The sequence below is a fragment of the Melopsittacus undulatus genome, chromosome Z (genome assembly GCF_012275295.1).
Source record: "Melopsittacus undulatus isolate bMelUnd1 chromosome Z, bMelUnd1.mat.Z, whole genome shotgun sequence".
Classification (NCBI taxonomy): Eukaryota; Metazoa; Chordata; class Aves; order Psittaciformes; family Psittaculidae; genus Melopsittacus; species Melopsittacus undulatus.
This window is the reverse complement of record NC_047557.1, coordinates 97,445,718-97,472,101: the sequence shown is the minus strand read 5'-3', so window position 1 is coordinate 97,472,101 and position 26,384 is coordinate 97,445,718. Positions and strand designations below refer to the sequence as shown.

The 26,384-nt window shown below is 37.8% G+C and overlaps 1 protein-coding gene across 1 annotated transcript in view; it reads right to left on the bottom strand.

Moving 5' to 3' along the window:
• Window positions 1-4,640: 4,640 nt before the first annotated feature.
• CDYL2 (chromodomain Y like 2) overlaps window positions 4,641-26,384 on the bottom strand; it is a 61,477-nt gene continuing 39,733 nt past the window's right edge. The window contains exons 3-7 of the mRNA XM_034073151.1: window positions 23,955-24,172; window positions 16,781-16,953; window positions 11,991-12,201; window positions 11,135-11,278; window positions 4,641-9,135 (exon numbers count right to left, since the gene is read on the bottom strand). Of these exons, the coding sequence (XP_033929042.1) occupies window positions 8,977-9,135; window positions 11,135-11,278; window positions 11,991-12,201; window positions 16,781-16,953; window positions 23,955-24,172 (905 nt within the window). The 3' untranslated portion in view covers window positions 4,641-8,976. The remainder of the gene's footprint in view (window positions 9,136-11,134; window positions 11,279-11,990; window positions 12,202-16,780; window positions 16,954-23,954; window positions 24,173-26,384) is intronic.

Below are 26,384 nucleotides of genomic sequence, written 5' to 3'. Positions count from 1 at the left end.
GGAGGGAGCATCCAGGGTGATCATGCAACGTGATGCTGCAGCAGGGAATTCCTTAAAGAGAGGTTAATTTAACAATGACTTAGGAAATCTTGTGATTTCATCAAATGCTCCACAAGAGCGCTGTGAGCAGTGACAGGCACAGAGAGTCCTTTGGGAGTATGGCAGATCATCAGAACTGTATTTTCATTAGGAAAACACACTTGCTTCCTACATCTCTGCAAGTATGTAGTGTTATCAATCCTAATGCTCTCACGAGACCTTTCCTCACTCAGCCTTGCCAGGATCACCAGGGGGATTTTTGTCAGAGTAAGGATCATAGGGACTGGACTGGTTGGTGTCCATGCACCTCTTTCTTATCAGCTTGCTGACTGCTGTTTTCTTAAGCATTTGCCCCAGTTCAAAATGTGAGCTCTCCTCTGAGATGGAAGAAAACTGATGGAGAAACGAATTCTGGTCATTTTGGTTTTTTTTTTTTTTTTTTGTTTCTTTTCACAGAGTGTTTTTGTTCTGTTTTTAAGAAAAAGTGTTCTCTGGAGTGAGGGTTAAATGGATTCTTGACACTTGATTCCTTACCCTGCCTGCTGACTCACCATTTTGTTGGCACACAGCCATGGTGTGGTTGTGGAGTGTGTTTACTGAGTGCTTGAATCCCAAATGGAGTGCTGTTGGATTTTCTCATACTCGAAACGGCTGGGAAAGGTTTTAGCCTTTCAGATCAGCTGTATCATAGCCTATTCCTTTAAAGCTCAGTCTGATCTTTCAATAGATTTTTAGAGAAGGTGGATTTAATTTAAGATACCCCTTTTAGAGAGGGACAGTGTCTTTGTGTTCTAACTAGTTACAGCCATGCATAGAAGATGAATCCTACCACGTCTAACACGTTTTGGGGTATTTCTTTCCAACTGGCATCACATTAGCAGAGGGAAAATAAGTGTATCCGTTTTATCCTGTTACATGTAAACACATGAAAAGTATAATCTCCTGTTTTTCTGGTCTGATGAACACAGGCACAGCGTGGTGCTGGGGGTGCTATGGGTGTTACGATTGCCTTGTCCATTGCTTTTTTCACTTGGCATAAGGAACTTGTAGATTGAAGTGTAGTTCACAACTTACATCGCTCCAGGTGTCATTCCAGGGCACAGCCCTATGCAAAGGAGTGATGAAAAGGTCATTATGGCAGGAAAACCCACAGAGGGCTGGACTACTGATTCTAATCAGGGCTTGCTTTCAGAAGTAAAGGGAGGCTCAGGGTTAAGCAGTTATTGACTCCAAACCCCAGGCTCTAACCAGTGGGCATGCTGCTGCCGATCAGCAGAGCTGATCTGACCTTCACCCTAGAAGCAGGAGGGGATCCCTGGTAGCTTGGCTGGCAGGGGTTTGGAGTTGTTGCTCATTACAAGCCTGAAGGGCAAAAAGTGGACTTGGAGGGAATTGTTTGCCAAAGTCTGAGTCCCTGACAAAAAATGTGTTGCAGCTGCACACAAGATAAACAAATGAGAGGGTAAGATAATGCAGATCTTGAATACTTAGTCATGGGAAGAGTTTTCTATGAATGCCTTTATCCATTTAATGAAGCTCGTGTAGAACGTGAATACCCTGGAGAGCCTGGTAGGCAGTGTGTGTAATCTCTAACCAGAAGGCTGGCAGGACAGCGGTATGAAATTGCTCATCTTTTTGGAGTAATAGAAATTGTAGCACTTATTTACAGACACATCAGAAACACATTTCTGGATGACTGTGAATAACTTACTCCTAGATGATAGTAATTAACTTAATCCTAACAAGTCAAGATTGCTGCTTAGTGTTTAAATCATTTTTCATTATAGAAACTAATGCTAGTGCAGTTTTTAATCTAACATCCTGGTAGGCTGTGGCAGTACCATAGCCCCTGTTTCCAACATGACTCTTAGTTGCAAAAAGCATTTTCACTTCTCTCTTTGTGGTTGTTCACAAACATATGTCTGTCTATGACCAAGGTATAAAATCAGTTTCACAGATTTTACATAGTCATCCAGAATCCAAGCTGATAAATGTGACCAAAGAGGAGGGCTAAACCCAAGCAGACATGTCTTACTACTAACAGGAGTCAGTGATAAAGTTGAAAATGTTGAATTTTAATAAAAATGTCTTAGTCACTGCTGTTGAATTTTAAATGAAGGACATGGAACCCTGCCTGCTGTGCTGATTACTTTCTGACTGGTGCCACATTGCTCTCTGAAGATATTCCCTGCACTGTTATGGTGAAAGGATTTGCTGTGGCATCTGTGAGCCACTGGGGTTGACCTAGAAGGAACTGAAGTCAGTAAGATCACCGTTGATGTTGGTGGCTTTTGACATGGATTTGCTCAATTTGTTCAAACAACACCAGTGCCAGGAAGTGATAAAGGAAACATGACACAGTTTAGCTTAGGATTTTTAAGTTACTAAAAAATAAACTGTTTCCTTTTCCAGAAATGAAAATTCCATTCTTTCTCCCATAGTACTTTTGACTGAAAATTATTGTGTCAAGCCAGATGGACGTAATAATTGGAGTTAATGAAGTTTCTAATGGTTCTATTTTTATTACACATTTGTAATGAGCAAATTTTGTAAAACCAAGGAAAGAGTATAAATTAAAGCAAAGTGGTGCTAGCACAATGCAAATGGTTTGCACTCTAGAGTGGGCTGTTATTCTGGCTTTCTGGGTAATTTGGAACTCTCTCTGTGCTATGACTGTGGATTGGTTTTGAGATCAAGTCAGACATCACCCATGAAGAGATGCATTATGTTTCATTAAATTTTATCATCTTTCATAATGAAAAATAATGCACCAGGGAGGGGTGATTTCCTGATGTTACAGGCCCGAATGTCACCATCTGATTTTCTCCTTCTCACCCAAACCATCCCCTAGTCCGACTTTCGAGGCTTGATTTGCTTTGAGCTCCCACAATCTTTAAGATGGTGTCAGTCTTTCTCACATGCTTTCGCTTCAGAACCTCTCCCTGGTTTTTCCATATGTAATATTGTTTCTATTATTCAAAACTCAAAATGGGAAACTGGCATGTTTTAATACATGCAGAGCTTTGACCTGTTTGAGTACTGTTTATATCTTTGGGACTAATACCTGCCTGTTCTTTTATACTTGCAATTCATAGACTAGTCTTTTGTCCTCTTAAATTTGTAGACCTTTTTTATATAGCATCATAGAAACATAGAATAGTTAGGGTTGGAAAGGACCTTAAGATCATCCAGTCCCAAACCCCCCTGCCATGGGCAGGGACACCTCACACTAAACCATATCATCCAAGGCTTCATCCAACCTGGCCTTGAACACTGCCAGGGATGGAGCATTCACAGCTTCCCTGGGCAACCCATTCCAACACCTCACCACCCTAACAGTAAAGAATTTCTTCCTTGTATCCAATCTAATCTTTCCCTGTGAAGTTTGAACCCATTACCCCTTGCCCTACCACTACAGCCCCTAACGAACAGTCCCTCTTCAGCATCCTTAATAGGTTCCCCTTCCATGTAGTCTGTTTATGTATTAATTTACAAGAAGAGGGACTAACATTTATCTTGCTTTCAGAAACCTTGGCTTGACAAAATATTTGGGTGGATTTTTTAATTTTACAGAATTCTTGCTTTCCTCTAAGGATGAATTATTTAAAATGAAATGCTTATGCTGGCAATCTATGTTAAAACCAGAACCTATCAATAAAACTGCTGGACAGAAACAGTGTTATACCCATCATGTGTACATTGCTTACAGTCCAGTGCAAGCTATGGTAAGTTAATTCCTGGCAAGAATCACTGCAATAAATAATTGGATTTGTTGATAGTGAAGCAAGACTAAATTGCTCAATCCTCTGCTTTAAATAGCTGACCACAGTTTTTATTAACGGTGTCTGTCAGATTAAAGCTAAAAAATATAATTGCTAGGACGTTATTGCTGTCCTTTGAATCAAATGCAGGTTGTTTTCTCAGACCTTGCTGTATAGGTGGTTTAGGTAACACTGTCTCTCTACAAAAATATCCCTCCTTTTCTACCACTGGTGGAAGTAATTTACAGTTACTCTTCTAATCGTGGGAGATACATGATTTGAAATAGCATTCATGGATGCTACAGCCAAACTATCACCTTGTATGAGACCCCATGGTGTCTATAACCATGGAGGACCATAGTGTGAGAGCTTTACACTGCATCAACAGGGTTCTGGGCTGAATCTTGGCCTCTGTGGAAAATAACACTAATACCAAAGTTCTCCATGGGGAGCTGAAATACTGTGTGCAATAGTTGGTTCTGGAGAGGTATGCTCTGGGTGACATTCAGATATTAAATAGTGGAAGTGATAATGGTGGAGAAGGTGTCCTAGAAGTGTATTTATAAGAACAGTTCTTGTTGATTTTCTTGGATTTGACAATGAAATGATAAACAGATGGATCATAATGCATGATTTCAGACAGTTCTTATGCAGTGTCTTTTAGTCCCCCTGGTTTTGCCCTTCAAAAGTTTTAACTTCTCTTTTAAAAAGCCTGCTGTATGCCTGCTTCCTTTGGAAATGGCAGAGTCCCTGAATAGCTTTATCATATATAATAAAAGGGTCTGTGGCTACTACTTATCACATTCATTCTGTGTAAAATTGAAGGTCACCACATTGAAATGAAGTTTCAATGTTTTTATTCAAAGCAGCTTCTCACAATGTATAAATACTGCATATTAACACACATGAAAAATACAACTTCTAAGGCACCCAGAAATGTGTCCATACACTAGTTACAGGACCATCAACAAATAAATTGTGTACAATTTGATCTAGACAGTCAATATTTCATATATCAGAAGATACAAGTCCCTCAGTACTGTACCAATTTCAGAAAATATTTACAACACTGTGACATAGGGGTGCCTGTACCCTTATAATATTATAATATGTACTCATCATTACAAATATTAGAAACTGTTTTAGTCTGTTCCATGGCATTTTGACAAAATAACTTAAGGGGCTAATTTGCAAGGTTCTACAATTAATTCTTTGTGCAAGTTCTGAAAATAAAGTTACATTGATGTAATTTGTGAATTTTTGGTTCTTTGCTTCATCTCAGAAGTTTGGTAATAAGCCTTACCAATAGACATGCCATCCTAGCTGAACGTCACTCCTTTCCCTATAGGTCCGTGGATACATCTTTCCCCTTTATACTTGACATGTATGAGAATGCAGTGTTTGTAGCAGAAAGAGACTGATCTTCAGTATAAATGTCAAACCAGTTCACTGGTGAAGGAACTAATGCTTTGTTAAAATAATGCAATTCTTTGGTCCTTTGTTTCTATGGAAGGCATAATATTTTTATTCACTAAAAATTGAAATCCTGTCTGTGAGTAAGCAAGCTAGTGAATGACTTTCAGTGTAGTATTTAAAGTAGCAGTAAAGAGATTTAATATGGCTTAAAACATACGGTTAATTGGGCAGACACAGATAACACATCTAGGATACTGAGTACCCAAATGTACTAAAGATTGTCTATAAGTCTCTTATGTAAACTTCTTTACTGTCTCCTAAAGAGCGCTGGCTTTAGCCAGATTTGACTTTTATAGACCCAGCCACACAAAGCCTGAGATAAACTACTGTGGTTGGGAGCACAAATGCACAGTTTATATATAACAAAGCCCATGCTGACAAGTCTACCTATGTTGTTCAACCCGTATTACCCTTTTCACAGGAAAAACTTAAGGCCCTGTACTCTCATTTGCTAACTTTCTTACAGCAATTATTTGGGGAAGTCCTTAGCACTACATAAGCAATTTATGTAGCTTTAAAGATTTCTTGTACCTAATGGTAAGGCTTATTCACAAATGCAATAAAACTACATTTTAAAACTGTAAAGGCTGGCAAAATAATAAAAAAACCCAAAACCAGAACAAAATAAAACAAACCTCAACTAAAATTGTCTGTTTATCCCTACCATTAAAAGATCATTTTATTCTAATGAAAAACTATTGGCACAAAACCATTATATTAGAGATTAAAAGAACAGTTAATAGTAGTGAAAAAGATTGCCTAAAACGCATACCCTAACCTACCACAGAAATATAAAAGTTTATATTCTGAAAATATATACTGTATTAAAGTTTGTAAGCTTATTCATTTAAACAGAAATGTAATGAAATAGTAATCTAAGCAACACTTATCTACAGCAAAAATATACATGCAGGACAACACAAAATAAATTGCTTACCTTTAATATCTACAAATGCAAAACTGTAGATTTTTAAAGATTGTACAAAACAATTTACACAAGAATAAAATAACATACTTAACAACAAATTGCATTTATAATCTTAAATACTGTGAATATTAGTAAAGGTACCCAGACTAATATGTACAGTACATCTAGATATCTGAATACCTGGTAAGGACAGAAACACAAGATAAAATTGATTTCTGATCTTTAAATACTGGAAAAGAAGCTTTTGACATTGTTATTACTCTTTTAGGAAGGGAAAATAGAGTCCATGAAAACTAGACTGTAACTGTATAGATATGAATAATTAAAAATGTTAACTATGGTTAGCGCTTGCTTTAATGGAAAAATAATTATAGAAAAATGTATTTCAACCATTCCTTTGTCATAAAAAATGCTAAGATGCTAAGATATAGATATCTGAAAATTCAGATGAAATGATGCAGTTTAAAGGTCTTAACAACTTATCATTCTTCTCTGAAAATCTCATCTGGAAAGCATACCTTCACATTGCTGAGCAGTTTCTCTATATCTGTCTGCAAAACCCAAGCACAGTATTAAAATAAACTTCCTAATGTTTTACTAGCACATGACTAGGAGTTATGGCTCTCTGAATAGGCATAAAGGAAATGAAGGAAACTGAGGAATTATGGTACTTTCCATTGCTTTTTTCTTTTCTTTTTCTGAAGTTACATGCTGGACCATGTGAGCACATGTTCCGCATGAGAGTGGTTTCCATTTGAGTAACCACTCTCGTTTAATGCCATCCAGGTGACTCATGTGTGCACAGCAGCAGAGTAGGGGATCCCATAGCCCTGACTCAGCCACATCCGTGCACTATGTGACCTTACTGGCAGGTTGTGGAAATAAGCAAGTATTAGTTTAAAACAAGTGGTGCACCCATCACATCCAGTTGTTACTGGAAGAGTTTAGTTTCAGATGCTTAGAAGTTACTTGTTCTGCTATTTTTTTTTGTGGAAACCACTGAACAGGCTAATTAGAAGCCAGATTTTATCTTTTGAGTGATGAATTTCCATGAGAATTTCTGTTCTTAAAGTGCTGATTTCCTTAAAATTCAGTGGTACAGTTAGGCTGTAGAAACAGCACTTCTAATTATTGAGAAAAAACAATGTTATATTAATGTGTTGAAGGTTACTGTATACTTTAATCACCTTTAACTTTTACAGAGGCTTTGTTGAAACTCTTCATGGAAATACCAGGAAGGAGAAAACCTAGCAGCTTCATTTGCAGAGGTTTAAACCATTAGCAAGTAGTTGAGCTGAAGGATAGCGAGCAAGTGCACAAATCACAAAGCAAACAAATGTGCAAAGCTTCTGCTTCAAAAAGCGCTGGTTTGGGCACACTGCAATGGCAGGGGGAGTCACAGAGCATGCTTGTGTTAGTTCCATATTAACTGTTTCACTAACTAGATCCAGTGTTCAGGAGTCAATCAGTGTCACTGAAAAGTACTAGGATCACATTCTAAAATAGCAGATTAGGTTTTTGTCGTTTACTGTGGACTGCTTTTATGGATGGCCTTAAGTTCTTGTACCAGATGGTGGGGTGGCCAAATGTGGAGAGCAAAACAAAACTGCTCCCTCCATTTAGTTCAATACCTAGCACCTTGTATAAACTGCTGGCCTACACCCAAAGGCCTCCAGAGCAGGAATTATCTCACACCTGAGGAATCAGGCAACTAGACTAAGGCTCATAAGGAGTTGCTTTTAGACTTCAGACCAAAAGGGGATGTTTAAACCTGAAAAACAGTACGATGCCACGTAACGGCACCACTCACCCTGTCACTGATACCCGGCTAACAGGAGTATAGTCAACTTAAATAAAGCATCTCCTTGGCAAGCCCTTCAATGCCCCTCAAGAAGGCAGAAAGTGAAGAGAGACTTAAGGGGGACTCACTGCTTCAGAATTCATTTTCCCCCCCTAACCCTTGCAAATGAATCTATTCCATACATTTTTTTTGTACAATTTTAAACACAGAGGAGCATGCACGTGGCTGTTTCTTTTACTGCCTGCAGCATCCTGTGTTTCCTATATATTCTTTATTTTTCTACACAATTTGCTGCTGTAATTGTGTTTGCATTCCCATGTGATGCCATTAATTCAGTCAAGGGTAGTATGAAAAATCAGACCCGTGACCAATGAACAGCTGAACATGAACACAAAATAAATAAGTTAAATAAATTCAACAAAGAAAAAAATCCTAGTAGTTTTTGTAAAACTAACTTTACATATTATACATATAAATTATCAAATTTTTCCATTACACTGTTAGAACGTAGGAAAAATGAAAAAATATTTCTAAAGCATGGTGTTTGGGTCTACAAAATATTGTGCTGACCCAGTTTTTAGACTGAGCCCTCTGTGTCAGCCCAGATGTGTGGCAACAGCAAGAATAAGTTAAGAAGGACAGACAAAATAAATCATTACAGATGGTGCGCCTTACTGGGCCTCAATGGTGCTTCTCAGCACATGGAATGTATACTTTTACCTGGATGAGCAATGTGAAAGATGCAGCCCTCTGTTGAGATTATGTGCACTGAACAAGCCTGCCTACGTCTCGCTTACACAAAATCAGACCAGCTACAAGCAGCTGTGTATCTCACAAGGAAATCAACACAACCATACGTATTAGGATACACTGTCACAAATTCCTCACTGATGCATTGCCTCTGCTTTTCAAACACAGGTAACGTTTGACTTGGTTCACAACTGGGGCATTTTCTAAGTTAAGCCAAGACATCAGGCTTCATATATTTTGTCTTGCAGGTAGCTGAATAATGAATCCAGTCCTTTAGAAGAACTCCACAGCTGTTTCAACATCTGACACTCTTTCTCATTCACATCTTCAAGTCCAGATTTCAGGAAGCTCCGCACAAGACATTTGGACTCTTCCAACACCTAAAGCCAAAATATCACTCAGTATCTCATTTTGCATCTGCTAAAATTATTATGGATAATGGTGTGAACAGAATTTCTACACTACTGACTCTGTTTTACAATTTAAATAACTCTTTTGGGCACAGAAACTAGATTTGATTTACAGCCATAACTCCACTTGCTGATAGTCAGCATCTTTTAAGAACTGAGGAATTCTGAAGTTTATGTGGTAGTGCCAACATTTTTAAAAGGAATGAAGGATTCTGAATAGCTTTAGTTTACTGAAGCCATGAAGCACTAGACAGAGCTAAAAATGTTACCCATTGAAATGAAAATGTGAGGCATGATATACTGGCTACCTGCTTTCTGGAAGGTAGTCTTTAAGGTTACAGTGATTGGAAACCCCGGTGTGGATATCCATCACCTTTAACAATTTTCCCTCATGCATTATTACCTTATCAAAACAGAGATGAACAGGAAATGGCCTTTACTGCAAATACTTTTTATTTCCTACATCCAATTTAAACACAGGTTGCAGCCTTTGAAATCCTTTTTAAAATATGTAACACGAGCACGTACCTCACAAGGAACCTGACTAGTCAAAACCATTAATAACTCATACATTGCTGCTCTTTTGAGGGTAGAAGATTTAATGTGAATTAACGCAGTGTTTATGGTAAGGGAGATGCACACTCTTCACTGAGCTTTGTCAATACCTACAAGCTAAGCCCAATTCTTATCAAGTCTAGGTTACACACTGCTATTCCAAAGTAGTATTTCTCTTTAACTCAAGTAGGTGGTGTTCACTGCAAATCCCGGGGCCTGTGTATTCTTTTAGTCTGTTTGTGAACAAGTATCCACAGTGAACTCGGATGAGCTCATCATATTCTTTGTTTTTGTGACTTCAGCCTGATTTGCATTTAGGATCTCAGAGAGTATATCTTGTCTCTGACACTTTTAACTCTCATCTTTGTCCACAAGTTAGCACCAGTCTTTCTAAGAGGTCTCAAGAGAAAATTCCCTTGACAGCCAAGAACAGTGAAGGAAGGAATAATTCACAGTGAAGCCCAGAGGTTTTCCCAACTCATATAATATGTTATATCAGCTTGATCAAATAAGCTTATGCTACATTTGCAGAGTTTCATTCTGAATGTCTTTTCAGATCTAATCTACACTCGATTTAATTAAAAATCTTCTGTGTCTCTACTTTCTCTTTTATGACAGGTCTCTTAAATGAATGGATGCTAAGAATTACAGGCATAAGAAGTATAGCACGAAATGACAACAGTGTGCACTTCTGCTGGAGCAGTTTTATTGCAGCCAGTATCACTTTCTTCACTATGAGCATTGTGTTTTTTAAACAAGGATGTGCACAGAATAAAAGTGTATTTGCCTGAAGGGAAAATCCTTAGGAAGTAAAAATGGGAAAGGATTTTCTTTCAACTTCAATGTACACAAAAGGAAGTTATAATACACTGTGACCAGACTGTGTTCAATTCCCTCTGTGTCTGGATCTCACCTCCTGCACAGCAGAGCTTAGCTGGCACTTTCCTACCCTTCTGGTGCCTTCTTCTGCACATTCTGCACATTCTGCGGAACCAGGTGCAGAAAAAAAGGCAGATCCATTGAAATGTAGCAGGCTAGGACACTGTGAAAGGCAAATCCATTTTCTTACTGTCCTTCCTTACTGGCCCTGCGGAGGTCTCCCAGTCCAGTTGTATCGCTTCAGTCTCTTCCACCTTCATAAAAGAAACCTATGCTACAATCCCCCTTAAAAATCTGGGGCAAGGAGGTTCCACTCATATTGAATAAATGTGAAGACAGGGAAAATAAATACCCCTCCCTGACCCTGAAAAATGAGAAACTCCATGAAGTCACAGATCCCTATCAGACTGTCTGTTATTAGCCTTCTTTCACAGGTATGGTTGTAGAAACTGAGGACACACCATGTGATGAGCCTCTGGAGCACACATTAGCTCTGTGAAATGTAATTTAATCACAAAGGAGTTTGATTTCTTACCACTGCACTGCAGGATGCCATTTCTTTCACTCGTAGCATCACTTCTTGGCTAAATGTTGTTGGCCAAAATACTTGTGACACTAGTCCTCTGCTGCAGGCTTCCTGTGCTGTCAGTTTTCTCCCACAGAACAACATTTCATTGGCCTGTGAAACCAAAAGATTACATGTGATTGCGTGTTATCAGTCTCTCAAAGGTTTTTCCATACTTGCCTGCTATTTTCAGGATTAAATTTACAAATGGTCTCCTGCATCTTTCCATACTGCAAAACACTTTAAAGGGAGTTTCAGTAGCTATTTAAGGATTGTGCAGGTGGCCAGAGCACAGCATGGGTTTCATTTAAGAGAAATGTGCTGGCATGCATGATGAATCCCTATTGCTGACTTTACAAGAGTAACTGTCAGTGCTACTGTGTCAAGAGTCATGGATCATAGTAGCAAATTCTGCTTTGTTATACTGGTAAAAACTAGGCAACCTTACTGGAACTACTATGGATTGTCTTTAGAGAGCAAAGGGCAGTTTCTTGGTCTGTCACTGTACAATCCTACCATGGTACAGACAGGCACTCTGTAACACTACTCTGCTTATGCATTACTTCCTGTTTCTACCATGACCTTGACAATCTTTGCCTTTTCAATCTGTGTTCAATCCTTCTTGTGCACAGTATGTGTAATACACTGAATACTGAGGTCATTTTGTGGTAAGAAATGGGTAGGGATTAGATGAACTTTCCAGAGATTTCATTTCCACTCATGCCAATTAAGAGAAACAGTTGTTTTCTGTTTTACTTTTTAAAGAGAGAAAGAAGAGCACGGATTTAAGAAGGGTTCCTCAGCAAACTGAGGTTGAAAACCTTACCAGTGCAACCCCCAGAATTTGTGGGAATGTGTATGATGAGCAGCCAGCTGGAGTGAGTCGGATTGTTGCATATGGTGTCTGAAACCACGCCTTCTCACTTGCCCAAACGATATCACATAGTGGTAAAATAGAAGCTCCTAACCCAAGAGCAGGGCCGTTGATAGCAACCACAATGGGCTTCTTAAACTGAATAAAAGCTTTTACAAAATCCCTAAAACAAAAAATAGAAGAAAGACCTTGAATACAAAAGTAAGTCTCAGATAAATAGCCAAACTTAAAGTACTTAATCTGAAAGCAAATTAGAACCATAGATGAACACAATAAATGCCATGGCCCAGTTTTATGAGGCCTGAATTGCAAGCTACTTTCTAGTTTGCACATGGAAAAGTTTGATTATGTTTAGTTATTTAATCTTTTGAGTACCTGGCGTATTAAATAATTTTGTGTATGTTGTATGTGAACTGATTAACTGGAACGCACTGACTTTCTGCAGAATGGTTTGGTCAGGTTTAGTTTTACTTCTGGAATAGTAATTCCTGAGTTTGTACACACAGTGCTTCTCAGTTTGCTCCACAGTGGCTAGTATGGCTTCTGATGATCTGGTTTGGCTAACCTGATGGACATATTATAGCATGAAAGAAACCTCATAGGTCTATTGATGAATATCCATTTTTTTCTCAGTTCTCTTAAGACCCTAGGTCAGATGCTACTGCAAGTCCCATACATGGACTGGGAGACAGTAGACATTGCTGGCACACCAGCAGAAAGAACAAGACCCAAAAAGGGGAGTCAGAGAGAGAGAAATGTCTGAATGGGAAAGAATTAGCCAAGTGATCTGTTGAGTCTCCGCTGCAGATGTCTTCAGCAAAGACATAATGAAGTAGATGCCCTTGCCTGCACAACAGTAAATATGAATAGATGGGAAATAATGGGGAACTAGATGTGATCAGATTCATCTGGACGAATGAACTAGAACATGTTAAATTCTGTGATATTCTGGAGATATTTAATATAAGCTACCTACAGGCAATGGTGGAAAGGTATCTGTTGAACGGAACAGCCTATACCCCAATTAGGAAAAAGCCTGAGTGCAACTGTGAGCAAATTATGGGCTCCAGCAGCTCAGTGCACAGCAGGTACATGAAGGAAATGAGATGCTCAATTACTTTAGAAAAGAGACATGTGTAAATCAAATTTGAGACAGGAGTGTCTGTTCCTGCACTGGTTCACACAAAGAGTGCATCTTTACTGACAGATCTGAGGAAAGAGCATTTTGTCAAATGTGCCCTTTGATGGGTTGTAGTTGTGCCACTGAGGTCAAAAAGACCCAGTCTTCTGTTTCTGGGAGCAGGGGCTGTGCCTGGCAGGTCAGAGTGTCCATATGGCAAAAAATGGAAAAAATACCAAAGAGAAATGTTTTATGGGACACAGGCATTGCTTATATTTTAAATGAAAACAAAGAGCCTGAGGTGAGCCAGCATTACACATTCAATGAATGAGTTCTGGTTTTCTGGTTACCTAGGAAAGTGTTGATCTTTGACCATGGGAAAATAGATACTCGTGGGTTTGATGCAGCTCTCTTCACACTGTGAGCAGTAAAACACAAGATCAGTGGCAAGATAAAGAGAGTGAAATAAGGAACTTATCTGGCCTTTGAAGACATGTCTTTCTAGAAGCAGGGTTATGAAGAGTTGTGGTTCATTTCAGTTTGCAGAAGCAATGCTGTTCCCTTATCTTATTATTTCTTCAGTTGTTTATGTCTGAGTAATGACTGTGGATCACTGCACCTTAATTCCAAAATTTTGACAGCCTTAGTAAGCGAGCCTTCCAAGTAGGACTACCGATGGGAATGGGGATGTGATGAATGATTGGTAAAAAGAACAAAATATGGATAAATGCTGGCAACAGATCTGAGGACCATGTGAAGTCAGAAGAAAACAGTGTGGTGGAGAAAAGCAGGAAGGATGTGTTGATAAATGGGACTGGGAGTGAATATGGAAAAGCAATTAGGAATGTGCAGAGGAAGCAGTCAGATGATGGGGAGGAAAAACAAAGCAGAACACATTAGTGAAGGGTAAGAGTTGAAGGAAATGTGAAATCTTCATATGAGTGAGCAAGGAAGGGAGCATCTGGAGAATGTGAGAGAGTGGAACTGAACACTGAGAAGACACAGTGAGCTTCTGTCATAAGGATGGAAGCAGAGAGGATAGTACTATGGATGGGTATGGAATATGCCACCTGTAGGATGGAGTAGAAGGCTATGATGTTGGGAACCTTTGAGGGGAACAAATCCTTGTATTTGGTCTACAGAAGCTGCAGTGAACAGAACTCCACTCAGCTGTGTTCCCTGTTTGCTACATTACCTATTCCAGCGAACTGTCTTTATAACCAGAACCTGGCACGTTTCTAATCTCTGAACTTTAAGTTCACACCTTTAGTTTCTGGGCTAGAAGATCCTTGTTTCCGTTCAGTGTAGTCTTTCAGGAGGACTTAAAATTGTAACTGTCATTCCACAGTAGAACCAGAAGCTCAAAAGACAAGAAAAAGTGTCACATGCAGAAGGCTTTTGGTTTTGCTAGAGGATGTCTGGGAAGCTGACCATCAAATACACTGTGGGATGCTGCAGGCCAGGGCTCGTAAGCATGTCAAAGGCTATAAAGAAGTTGAGTAAGTGAAGTCATCCTTCTCTGCTTTCTTCTGAGCACACCCAGAATTTCATGTATCGGGTCACATAAGGATGCCTGACTGACGATGTGAGACTGATGCTGGGAATGCCTTCCAATGGGGCTTTCTGCTGGCGGGCTCTGTAGTCTCCGTACATGCAGCAGTGCAGTCTGTCTGCCTCTTTTCTGCTTCTGGAGTGTAATGCCAGACACACATCTGGATGGTGGTAATTTGGGCTGATAGATCTATGTTCAGTACCTGCAGAGGAGCCACACGGCCACACACAAGCCCCACACGCAGTTGATGAGGACAGAAGCCAAATGAATAAATCTTTCACATAAGATGAATACAGATGATGGGTATTTAAACTTCATTTTTGACTTGTAATCACTATATGAGATCCATACTTCAAAAAGTGGAAACATACAGTAATCAAGACTTTAATTTCATTTTGTTACAAGTCTAACTTGAAGTACAGTAGTGGAGGCAGAGACCCATTAATGTGTTTGAGGACATCCTAACCACTGAAAAGCAAAGTGTACATTTTTTTCTACTCTTATTACAGTATATTTTCATTAGTTGAGTCCTTTGTTCACACAAAGCACAGAGAGTGCTAAACGGAAAATGTAGTGTATTGTTTCCAGAAGTACAACAAAAATCTATTTCCAGTGGGCCCAAAACCGATGTTCCTGACAAGGAGCAGCACATTGTACTAGTATTTTAAGAGTGTTCGGTGAGTCGAGGGTAGAAAAACTGAGTATTCTAGTCTATTTTATACTCATTTATATGTGGAATTGATAAGTATAACTGTATATTAAATGTGTGTGGATAAATGCATACACATGTAACAATACCTATCTACATAACATTTACATGAGTATTATTAAATTTGTATCCTCTAATGCAGTGCAAGCATGTCTGTATTTTCAAACAAAACCAGTGATTTTCTTTCCACACTTATTTTGGTTCCACATTATTTAAAATCCCTCAAAATTAAAGAAATAAATTAGGATATGTACTCCAAGAAGTTTTTCTTTTTTTAACTATCTCTATACGATACTCAAACATAGCTAGGCTCTTAAAAACATGTCAAAATTTGTTATATTTAAGAAGTTAATTTTAAATTCTTTCAAAGTAATTACTACCTTGAGAATTTCAAAAGCATTAAATGGAATCCAGACTGATCTGCAGCAGTTTTAACCATGATAATTGAGGGTTAATACATGTCATGTAATAACTAAACGTGATCTTACACTATACTAACATATGCAAAAAGACAGATCTGTTGTAAAACAGATTATTTAATACTGCTTCACAGAATTGTTGCATAATGTTTTAAAGAGCTCAGAAGAGTAATACTTATTTGTAGAAAGTGGGGGGACAAAAATATGGGCCAAGCCCTCTCCTGGTACAGACTGGTGAATACCATTGGCGTTAGTGGACTGATGTTGATTTATACTGGAAGATCAGGCAAATATGTATAAAAAATACCTTGTGGATAATGGAAATTTTTGGTGATGTATTGTGCAGATTGATTTGTAGACTGCACGTCACAAGCCCTAGATTTCTATTAAGGTAATGTGATTTATACATAAGGAAAGTCACATTTTAGTTATGAAAATAAAACTATATTTGCATATATATTAAGTTATTTGAGTTTAAGAAAAAGAGTGGAGACCCTTCTAATAAGGTTCTGAAATACAGTGGCAGACTGCTATTTCAAAAGAATATGAGTAAGCCATGGGTTCTTGTTTGTACTGAAATTCATTACAATGATGAACATCAAAACAAGTAAAGTATCTGCCTTTCAAGAACCACTTTAGAACATAAAGCAGTAACTGATTTGGATAAACAACAAAGTTGTTTTTGAATTTGGAGGAATGTTTTCAAATATTAAATACAGAGAATTGGAAAAAAAAGAAATCCCTGTGGATATCAGCACTGGAATGAATGTGCATTGTTTTCTAACATTGAGAAGGTCCAAGGTTCTTACTGAACAGATTTGTAGGACTATAGTTAGAATGCAATCAACAATTAAATATACAACAGTTTTTGGACCTGATAAATACCTTTATAATCACACACTGCATTTCATAATTTAGAGATCATAGGTAAGCTTGGGTCACCTTATAGCTTCTGCAATCCTAGTGCTTTCCTTTCTTCTGTCATTGGATAACCTGCCAATTAAATATGAGTAATCTAGGCCACTACAGAATACACTTCCCACTGCGCTGAGAAGTAAGAGTTTACTGTCATCAGCTGATGCATTGCACAATGCTCTCCGAACTTCCTTCATGATCTGTGGATAAAGAAAAGTAAACAATTCGACATGCATGCCGTTGCAATACCATTTCCCTAGTTTTACAAACCTTATTGATCTTGAGAGACTTAAATTTTGGGCACTACTAATACTTACATCAATTATATGTATATATTTATCTAATTTTAATATACTTAGAATGAGAACACTGAGAGTTTACAAAATACTGTATATATGGAAGTGCTTTGTTGATGATTATTAATTCAAATAGTTTTTAGGCCTTTGGCTGTTCTTTACTTTTTGCTATGGAAAATTCTAGCCATCTTATGCTATCTGGTTGCAATTTGATAATTTCAAATATCACTTTTTTATTTTCATGGTGTATATTCAGTGGATAGATATATATTTCATTGCTGTATCTTCAGTAAAATGGGTATCACAACAATAGCCTATTATCCTCAACAAGCTGTGAGCAAAATCTATAAATGCCAGTTTTCAGTTCTTCAACTATTTTGGTTTATATGACTTTAACCAGAGTAAAGCAGGACAAGAGGACATCACACACATCAACATGACAAATGTATTATTTGTTTTTCTGTGTTCAATGATATTGTTAAAGTCTATAAAAGTTGGAGCAAAAAAAGCCACTTGAAAGAGGCATTTCTGCTCTGATTTACAACTGGATAAAGATAATAGTTGCATAGTTGCACCATAAATCAAAACCTAAAATCCATACAGAACTAAACTGCTCGTATTATAAGAAAATGGCCTTTCTCTTTCTTACAATGAGCAGAAAATTGTTTCCCTAATGATTTTTGGAAGGAAATATTATTTTACGAAGTTCTTGTTCGGTTACCATTCAGCATGGTTTTTCAGCTGTTACTGAGTTCAGCTACTTCAGCTTCCGCTCTTCCCTTTAGTGATTTGTTCCTTACTTGAAGGGCCATGAGTTCATCAAGTATGACACATTCTATGCTTAAACATACACGTGTTAAAGTACTTCCTACAGACAGGGTCCTGTTGAGTCAATTTTTTCTCTTTTGTACTGCAAGATTTGCTGTTAATTTAGGCAAAAGACAGCAAAATGTAGCTGGGAATTAGATATGGTTTCCATGTGAGACAAATGCAAGATTTTAGGCTTGTTAGTGTTTTTGTTCATTACTTAGTTTCCACAAATTCTTTAGATCTCTGAAATGCCTTATTTAAGAAATGTCCCTAAACATGTAAGTTTTGTTTACACAAAACCTGACAGTTTTTTTATTAGAAGTCCTGTGGTTTGTGAGACCAAGCTTGAACCAGTATGTTCAAACCCCGCAGTGTAATACTACCTGTCTGCTTTCCATATGCATTTGCATAGCAATGATTGCTACTGGCTGCTGAAACCAGGACAGGAGAAAGCAGGTAGTGAACTTCTTGATGCTTCACTTTCTTAAGTGCACTTCAGAATGCCTGTAATACTGAGTATGTGACAGTGGGTAGAAGTGAAGTAATTAAAACCAGCAGAATTTAAAAGTGTATTTGAAATTCTTGTGCAGGTATGAAAACATCATCAGTGATTTTACAAGTACTGTGTATTCCCAGAGCCTCAGAGGCTGTATCAGCCCTAAGCTGGTAAAAAACACAGCAAAACTGCACATTTTGTGAAGGGGAAACAGAGGAACCTAAAACCTCTGTTCAAAGTTAAAAACAAACTTAAAAGGTGGTAGATGTTAGAGTACAAAAAGACATGTATTTTGATATTCCTAGTTCCATGTGAATGCAACATTGTCCTCTTCGTTTATTTTAAATGTTCTCAAAATCTGCTCTTACAAAGGGTGTATAAATAATATCAGGGAATACCAGTCAAACATTTTTATATATAATGAGAGTGTTGTTTTATTATTCAGCAAGTTTCTTGATCATTCTCCTTCCTCCAGTGATATTTGTATTTGTACCACATCTTTGATGTTAACACCGTTATCCTTCAAACACATCATTACCATTCCAAACCTGTCTCTCTTTTATCTTGCCCCTCATTGATCTGCATGGTTAAAGCCATCTGAAAGTATATGAAACTTTCAAGAAAATCTGATATTACCTGTAGGAACACCCAATATTCTGCTATCACTGTTCAATGTTTTGGAGAGGGTGATATTAAAAGCCCATTATTAGGAACTGATTTCGCAGATATGGTGGAAAATGGGAATGTTTCAACAGCATTTTGGATAGTATGAGCAGCAGTGGAAATGCAGTTCCACTGCTCTACTGGTTTATAGCAAAAGTAAATAGCATCAACAACCAAGAAATCATAACATATCAGTGTTTTTAAGCTCCAAAAATTACTTTTTTGTTTAATCTGTAAGTTTGTTACTAACTTTATAAGCAAAAGGTGCTCAGAAACTCATTGGAATACACCAATGCCAGCAAAATCAATCCTCATTCCCTTGTTCTATGCCCAGTCCTTTGCTGGTAGTCCAAAATCCACCTTGTCACTCAGCCTGGTTCTAGCCAACTTCACTGTTGCTTCCCAATGCCTTAGCTTCATGGCTTTCCTCATGTGGGTATGGGTATTTCGCCAGAGATGTTTATATGATTATAGCAAAGTTACTAACAATAAAATAAGCACAAAAAAGAAGGTTTGTCTATAGGGTTGTAGAACTGTGTGTTAAACTGCAGTACTGTAAAGTAAATGTTATTTTAGGTCAGAACTGCAGTCTGGTTTTAAGCATAAATTTCCATTTAATGATGTAGTGAATTCAGTTTGCAAATACAGAGATACTACATGTCAGATTACATTTTCCTTTTCTCTATTCCATAGTCTTTAAACCTGCCCTTATTTTGGTATAAATATGGCATTTGTCCAATAAAATTTTACTTTTCCTATTGGACCATATCTAAAATGTGCAAGGCTCCATAAGCAGTATTCTCCTATTCCATGTTTGAGTTTTTTATCCACTAGCTCTTTGTGGTCTTTTAGTTAACTTTCAGTTGTGGGAACAGTATTTCTATTTGAATACATTTGACTAAAATTTCTGAAGAAGTATGTATCAATCAGTGTGGGCCAGTTATTTAGCTTGTGATAATCAACTGAATTATAAGTTTAGACCAGGCCTAATGCTCCATGTACTGTTTTATTGAAACCCAAATATATAATAAAATTATCACTTTCTCAAAAGTTCTTACTTTTTGAATCCTGTCAAGGATTAAATCCTGGTTACTTCCTTAACAGGACACCTTATGTTGCAAAATAAACATAAAATGTGTGAAAACTTCATTAAACTTCTAAGAGCTTATTTTAATGACTTTTACTGGATCCTGGAAATATAAAAGGCATTTGTTGCTCTTTGCTTTCAATCTTGTTTGCATTCTGGGGAAACCCCAGAGCTGGGGATTTATCACCATGATTACACAAAGTCTCTTGAACACAGGTATCCTATTCATCTAAACAGGAATACTGCTTTAAACATTTAATTTCTCTGAATCTCTAAAGATTCCCTGTTGATATTTGTAAAGGTAAATATTCTGTAAATACTACAGCAAACCCGAATTTTAAAGTCATTCAGTTGTTCTTTGAACCTCTTCCTCACTTGTACCTTTCTACATAGATACAGTTTTTGTTACTTGCTGACTGTGCAAACAGATTGTGAGGCCTCTCTGCTGGATTAATGAAGGATGTAGGAACACGTAAGGTTGGCTTCAGGCAGAAGTGCTGGCCAAACCCGACAAGTTGTCTGAGAGCAAAAATACCGAGAACAGTAAACTTGTACCTGATTCTTTCTTATTTTAAGTTAAAAAAAAATGTAAGTAGGGAGAAGTGAAGGCAAACAAGTACTCCAAAATGCACCTAGTAGAACTTTGAACCCTGTAACTTTCATGGCTAGGAACCTGAAACCTGATTCTTTTATATTTGAGTATCAAGTGTATTTGAGGTTGTAATATCAGTCTTCAATGGAAACATTAGCTGTCTGGAGTATGTTTTGCTTTTAATTCATATATTATGAATATATTAATAAGCTAGGAATATTAATTCCTAGTGCAATAGAGTAAAGTAGAAAGCGTGGATGGATCCATTTAATCTTAACTTTGAAACAGAATTTGGATCCTTGAAATGTGGTGAGTTAAAATAGCAACATCATCACTGGAGAAAGAACTTCAGAACCAGCAAAAGACCCATGAGACAAAATGTCTTAATGGAATTTATGATGAAACACTTTCCATATCTGTTTTGAAAATTAATTTTAAAGGTAGCAAGACTCAGACACTGAAATAAAAAACCCCTGTGCTGTTTCATGACACTGGCTTGGAAGTATTATAAGGCCTTGTAAAATGTAAGAAAGAATTTATATAGTGGCCTGAACATTTCTGTAGAAAAAGCTCAATTACCAGAGTGGCACTGAGCCAACTTCAATCAATGCAACAAGGGCTAGAAGAAGCATGGGCACATTTCATGCTAATGTCACCTGCACATGCCCACAGGTGTGATGTGGTTACCACAAACAGGACAGAAATTCAGGGAGACTTCTCTAAGATTTTATTTTTCTTTTTTTTTGGTATAAATAAATTCTTTGTTTTTAAATGAAACTGGCATAAATAGCAGAGGCCAATAGTTGAACAAAACTATTACATATCATCTGAAAGGTAAGATAAAGCACAAAAGCAAGCAGTGCTGTTTAGGGGTGAGAGTGATTTTGTATAAGCTTAATTTTATGACTGTGGTCAGTGCACACCTTTTTTTTTCCCAGTATAGACATATGGCCGAGAATTACCACATCACTATTTTAACCACAGCAAGTAGAGCTACCCTGAGTAAATTAATCATTTACTACTTGGCAAATATAATCTACTGGATGCCTAATTAAGCTTGAAGTTAATGTTTCTTTTGACAAAATGAAACTCCCATTCTTCACTTTGTGGGAGTTTTGTTTTTGTACTTTCTGTTCACGGGTGGTAAGAGGCTTCAAAACTGAAAATGCTGTAAATGTCCCTAAAATACTCTGGCAGTTTGCCTCACCTATGGTGATGGGTGACAAACTGCAGGGACAAGGAATTCAACATATTCTTCCTTTCGGTTCCTCGGATTTCTGCTGTAGTTGCAGCAAGGATGTGGAATTGCCAATATTGGAGGTGCAGGATTTTGTGGTGTGAATGATCATGGGCAGCAGCCTGGATGCAGGCCAAGTAAGTCATTTCATGTGTGCCAGGAGGCAGCCTTCAGAAGGCAAGAGCTTTCAATCGATCTCAGCCTGGACGAGTTTTAAACAGACGTTCTCAATGTGTAGAACACAGTACTTTGACTAATTCCTACCTATCCAGATCCTGGTCAGTAATACAGTTTTATAAAATGCATTCCCTAGTTTTCAAGTAAACTTCAATAAAGGTTTTAGAAGTAAGTTTATACTAGTGATGCAAGAGAAGCTCTATTACATGCTTATCATTTATTCTTCCACAGAAGTGGCTTCCCAGCATATGGAGTATTTCCAAGGAATGAAGCGGACTGGTTTGGCAGACCTGAAGAGCCTGAATTAATTCACTGGTTTGAGCATTTGAACACTGCTGATATGGAACAGCACAGCCAGCACCATAAACGTAAGGCTATTTAGCCTGAACATAGCAAGTTCTTGACTTCATACTTTACTCAGGCCCTTGAGCTCCTCATTTAAATTACCTGTGGTGTCAGTTAGGAGTAATTAATACATGCAGATGGAATGATGGATTTTATGCAATCTAAAGCGTTTGTGTTAAAAGCTAGTGTTAGTTGGGAATTAGTATTAAAAGTCTGGTGTTCTGTGTTAATTACAAAGATAGTTCTTTAAAATATGATAAAGTTTAAAAACTAAGAGTTCAAAAACTATTTAGTTTCATTCTCTGCATTGATGTACCTGTGTAGGTGTGCATTTGGGGAGTCAAATTTAGGGCTCATCATACCTGCTAGTGGTTTTATCTGAAGCTCATTATAAGTAACTAATTTCAGAGTTACTCAGTTTCTTACTGAATAAAATAATTCCTCAAAGCTACAGTCTCCTTTTCCCTCAGATGGTGCTCCAACTGTATTCCATATCCCGTTATCTTGAAGTCACTGTGTAGGACAGAGCTCCACTGACATGTCTGGGGGGCAGAAGAGGCAGAGATCTGCCACACTGCAGCCTGCCCTCTGCAGGCAGAGGGACTCTACCTGCAGAATGCTCAGAGTTGCAAAACTGGTGCTGGGAGGTACCTCCTGCTCTTTCCTCTCTGATCTATAGTAGCCCCCTTTCAACCAGTCCATTACTGCCCATGTGGAACAGGGCTCAAGCGTGTTCTCGTCTCTCCAGGAGAGATTTGACATTTATTTGATACCTTTTTAGTCCTGACATGGGAATGGTACACCTGGGCATCACTGCCCGCTATGCTGGGATCACAGGATACGGAAGGAAAAGCTTCTCAGCCCTTCCCCTAATCCATATATTTACTGGTGCAGTAAGTACAAGCTACAAGCCCAAGTCTGACAGTAAGTGTGTAACGTTTGGAGCAAGGGGATTCATTAATATCATTCATATGTTGTACAACTGTAGGAATTCAGCTGGGAATAGAGCCCATAACTGGTTAAGTTTCCACAAGCAAGGGCTCATAAAATGATTCAGAATAAAACGCAATTGGGCATCAAGACATACACTTAGAATTACTGTCTCAGCATATCACCTGAAATTCTCTGTTTGCAAAAACTGGAGCACTATTTAAATAATAAAATGAAAAAAAACTAGATTTCTCTCTAGGACAGTAAATATCAGTAACTTCAAGATTAGAGAAACTCTGTCACACAACTCCATGCTGGAAGTAGTTATTCTGCCATTTCTTACTCTACTTCTGACTTTGGTTTCAGATAGGTAAATTAAAAATGAACTTCCTCTGCATTCTTTTGGATAGGAATCCCAAGCATGGAAAAGGTTAGATGTACCTGAACTCGGTATTTCTTTTCTAAGGTAACCAATTAGGGAAAAAATACACAAAATCGAGTTCAAGTGCAGTGTTTGCAAGATAACCCACAAATTAAGTTGTTTTGGCTTTCATGGCTACATGCTTACCTCTGGAGTCAATGCATTGTTATCTGAAGTCTGACTTGACAGCAAAATATGTGTGAAACCATCTTCTTTCCGGACTACAATGTCCCTGAACCGGCAGTTACTTTCGTTTTGACGCACGCTGTATCTTAGTCTCTTATCGAAGACATAATCTTTCTCCCCATCTAGTTTCCTTTTCACAGTGCTGTGTAGATTCAAGCTTCCATTGGCCAGAGAAGAACCTTTCAGATGGAAAGAATCAAAGCACAATTATGTCTCAATCTTTGAAGAAATGAAGCAATACTTTCTACTGGCTTAAACACAGTTCAGTATTTACAGTAGCCTCTACACGATAAATGTGGTAAATCAAAAATGTGCCTGGCTAGTTATATGTAGCCTCAAGCCATTCTTACTGTATTCCAACATGCCGTACTTTTGGTTGGTGCATCAGACAACTGAATCGTATAGCATGTACGACTGGGACTGTTGATGGGATTCAGTTCTGCTTTGAAAACTCACTTTAAAAAGTGACTGTATCATCTGAATGTGGGGTGATCAGCTTTGGAAAAACTTGACAGGTTTAGTCCAAATCCCTTCTTTCAAAAGTTACATCTCCTTTCTCTCACAGTGGCCAAAAAGTCATTATCACATTCAAGTGACAACCTAAATACACAGTTGTGGCACATCTCTATGTGTCACACAGAGTAAGTTAGGAGAGTTCTTACTAAGCTGACACAACCAGCATTCTCTTTCACTTACTCTTGTGTTACTGTTAGAAGCAGCAGTTGGCCATTCTCTGCTCTCACCCTAAGCTTCTGCTCATTACATTTACACGAACAGTAATTGCTGATTTTTGACTAATGGGCATGATATCAACAGTGGTTTTTGTATATACTAAATATCAGTGCTGATGCCATTTCTGGAAGGTACCCACCACTATGGGAGAAAGGGAACTATGACAAAGAATATACAGTTCTTCCTTAAAAACTAATGAGTTATAGTACATCAATTTTAAAAGACAGTTTATTCTGACTTACACTGTGTATGAGCTGTAAACTATTACTTTGCTTATGTTTACAGTTTCTCTCTAATAGGCAATATATAATGATTGTTAACAATGCTGGGCTGGAGTGTTGAAAACATCTTTACAAGGTTTTTATGCAATGCTCTTTTTCTAATTACAGATGTTTCACGCTATTGCCATGAAAAATAATGCAGAGGCAGGTTGTTGAGGGACTGAGATTAAAGTCAGTCTGTTCATTGAAACAGTTTTGATGAAGAAAATTATCCCAGCCAAACCCAGCACATTCTCCAAATCTGTTTGTTGTTTAAACAGACACAAGCCCAAGAGATGCTGTACTTAAGAAAGGCCAAGAAAGAGCTGAATGAAAACACCTTTGTTTGTTCTGTTCTTCACTCCTGCCACAGCTGACCTGTTCCAGCTTCTGGAATCAAACAGCCAGGAAATTTTAAATGGCATATGACATGAATATTAGAACATAGATATGTTACAGTTTAAATGACCACTATCCAATTAAAAATGCCCTTTTGGAATAGAAACGAATACAGAATTCACAACAGATTACTCTCTCCAGAATCACTTACCCTCATTTTAGATCAGCTATTTTTCCACTTGATGTTTATGTAGGTACCTGAAGTGTTTGATACCTCTCAATTGGCAACAGCCCGTGGGAATTGCTCATAGTGTGTGAAATGCCTACATATACACTGCAGTTACAATATGTGATGTTAAAACACATAGTATGCTTAACAGTATTTCACTGGTGCATCATTTGGCCTCATCATGTAACATGTACATGTGTGTACACATGTATTTACACACAGACATGCATGTTTTGTTAAAAAGTCTGCTATTCCAGTCAATCATAAAACTCTTTTTCATTGTTAAATTAAGAGATACCATCTAAAGCATCGCCTGCACTATACTGAATAGAGGATGCAATTGGTGCAACACAAATACTGACAAATTACATCAGATCATCTATCTGAAAAAAAATCATTTGAAGCCAGCAGAATTTGAAATTTGTTTCCAATTATCTGCAATGGTAGGAATCACAATGTGCTTGAATTTTTAAAAATAATTCCTTATTTTTCATAAGGTTTTGCTACTGCATATATTTTGACAAGTACTCTTACAAGTAGAAATGGACTTGTGAAATTACTATTGGAAAACTAGTATCATTGGGAATATACTGAAGCAAAGTAATTATCTAACTGAGGCAGACTTTTAAATATTGCAGTTTTATCTATTCAGTCCTTATAGTGTTGCATGATCCAGCAATAAGCTACTAAGATGTGAAGAGTTAAATATCCTAAAAAAGTGTAAAGAGCGTACAAAATCAAAGGCACACATGAACATTGAATGGAAGATGTACTGATTATCTACCTACTGTTGAAGATTATGCCACATCTACTTTAAATACTGATGGGAAG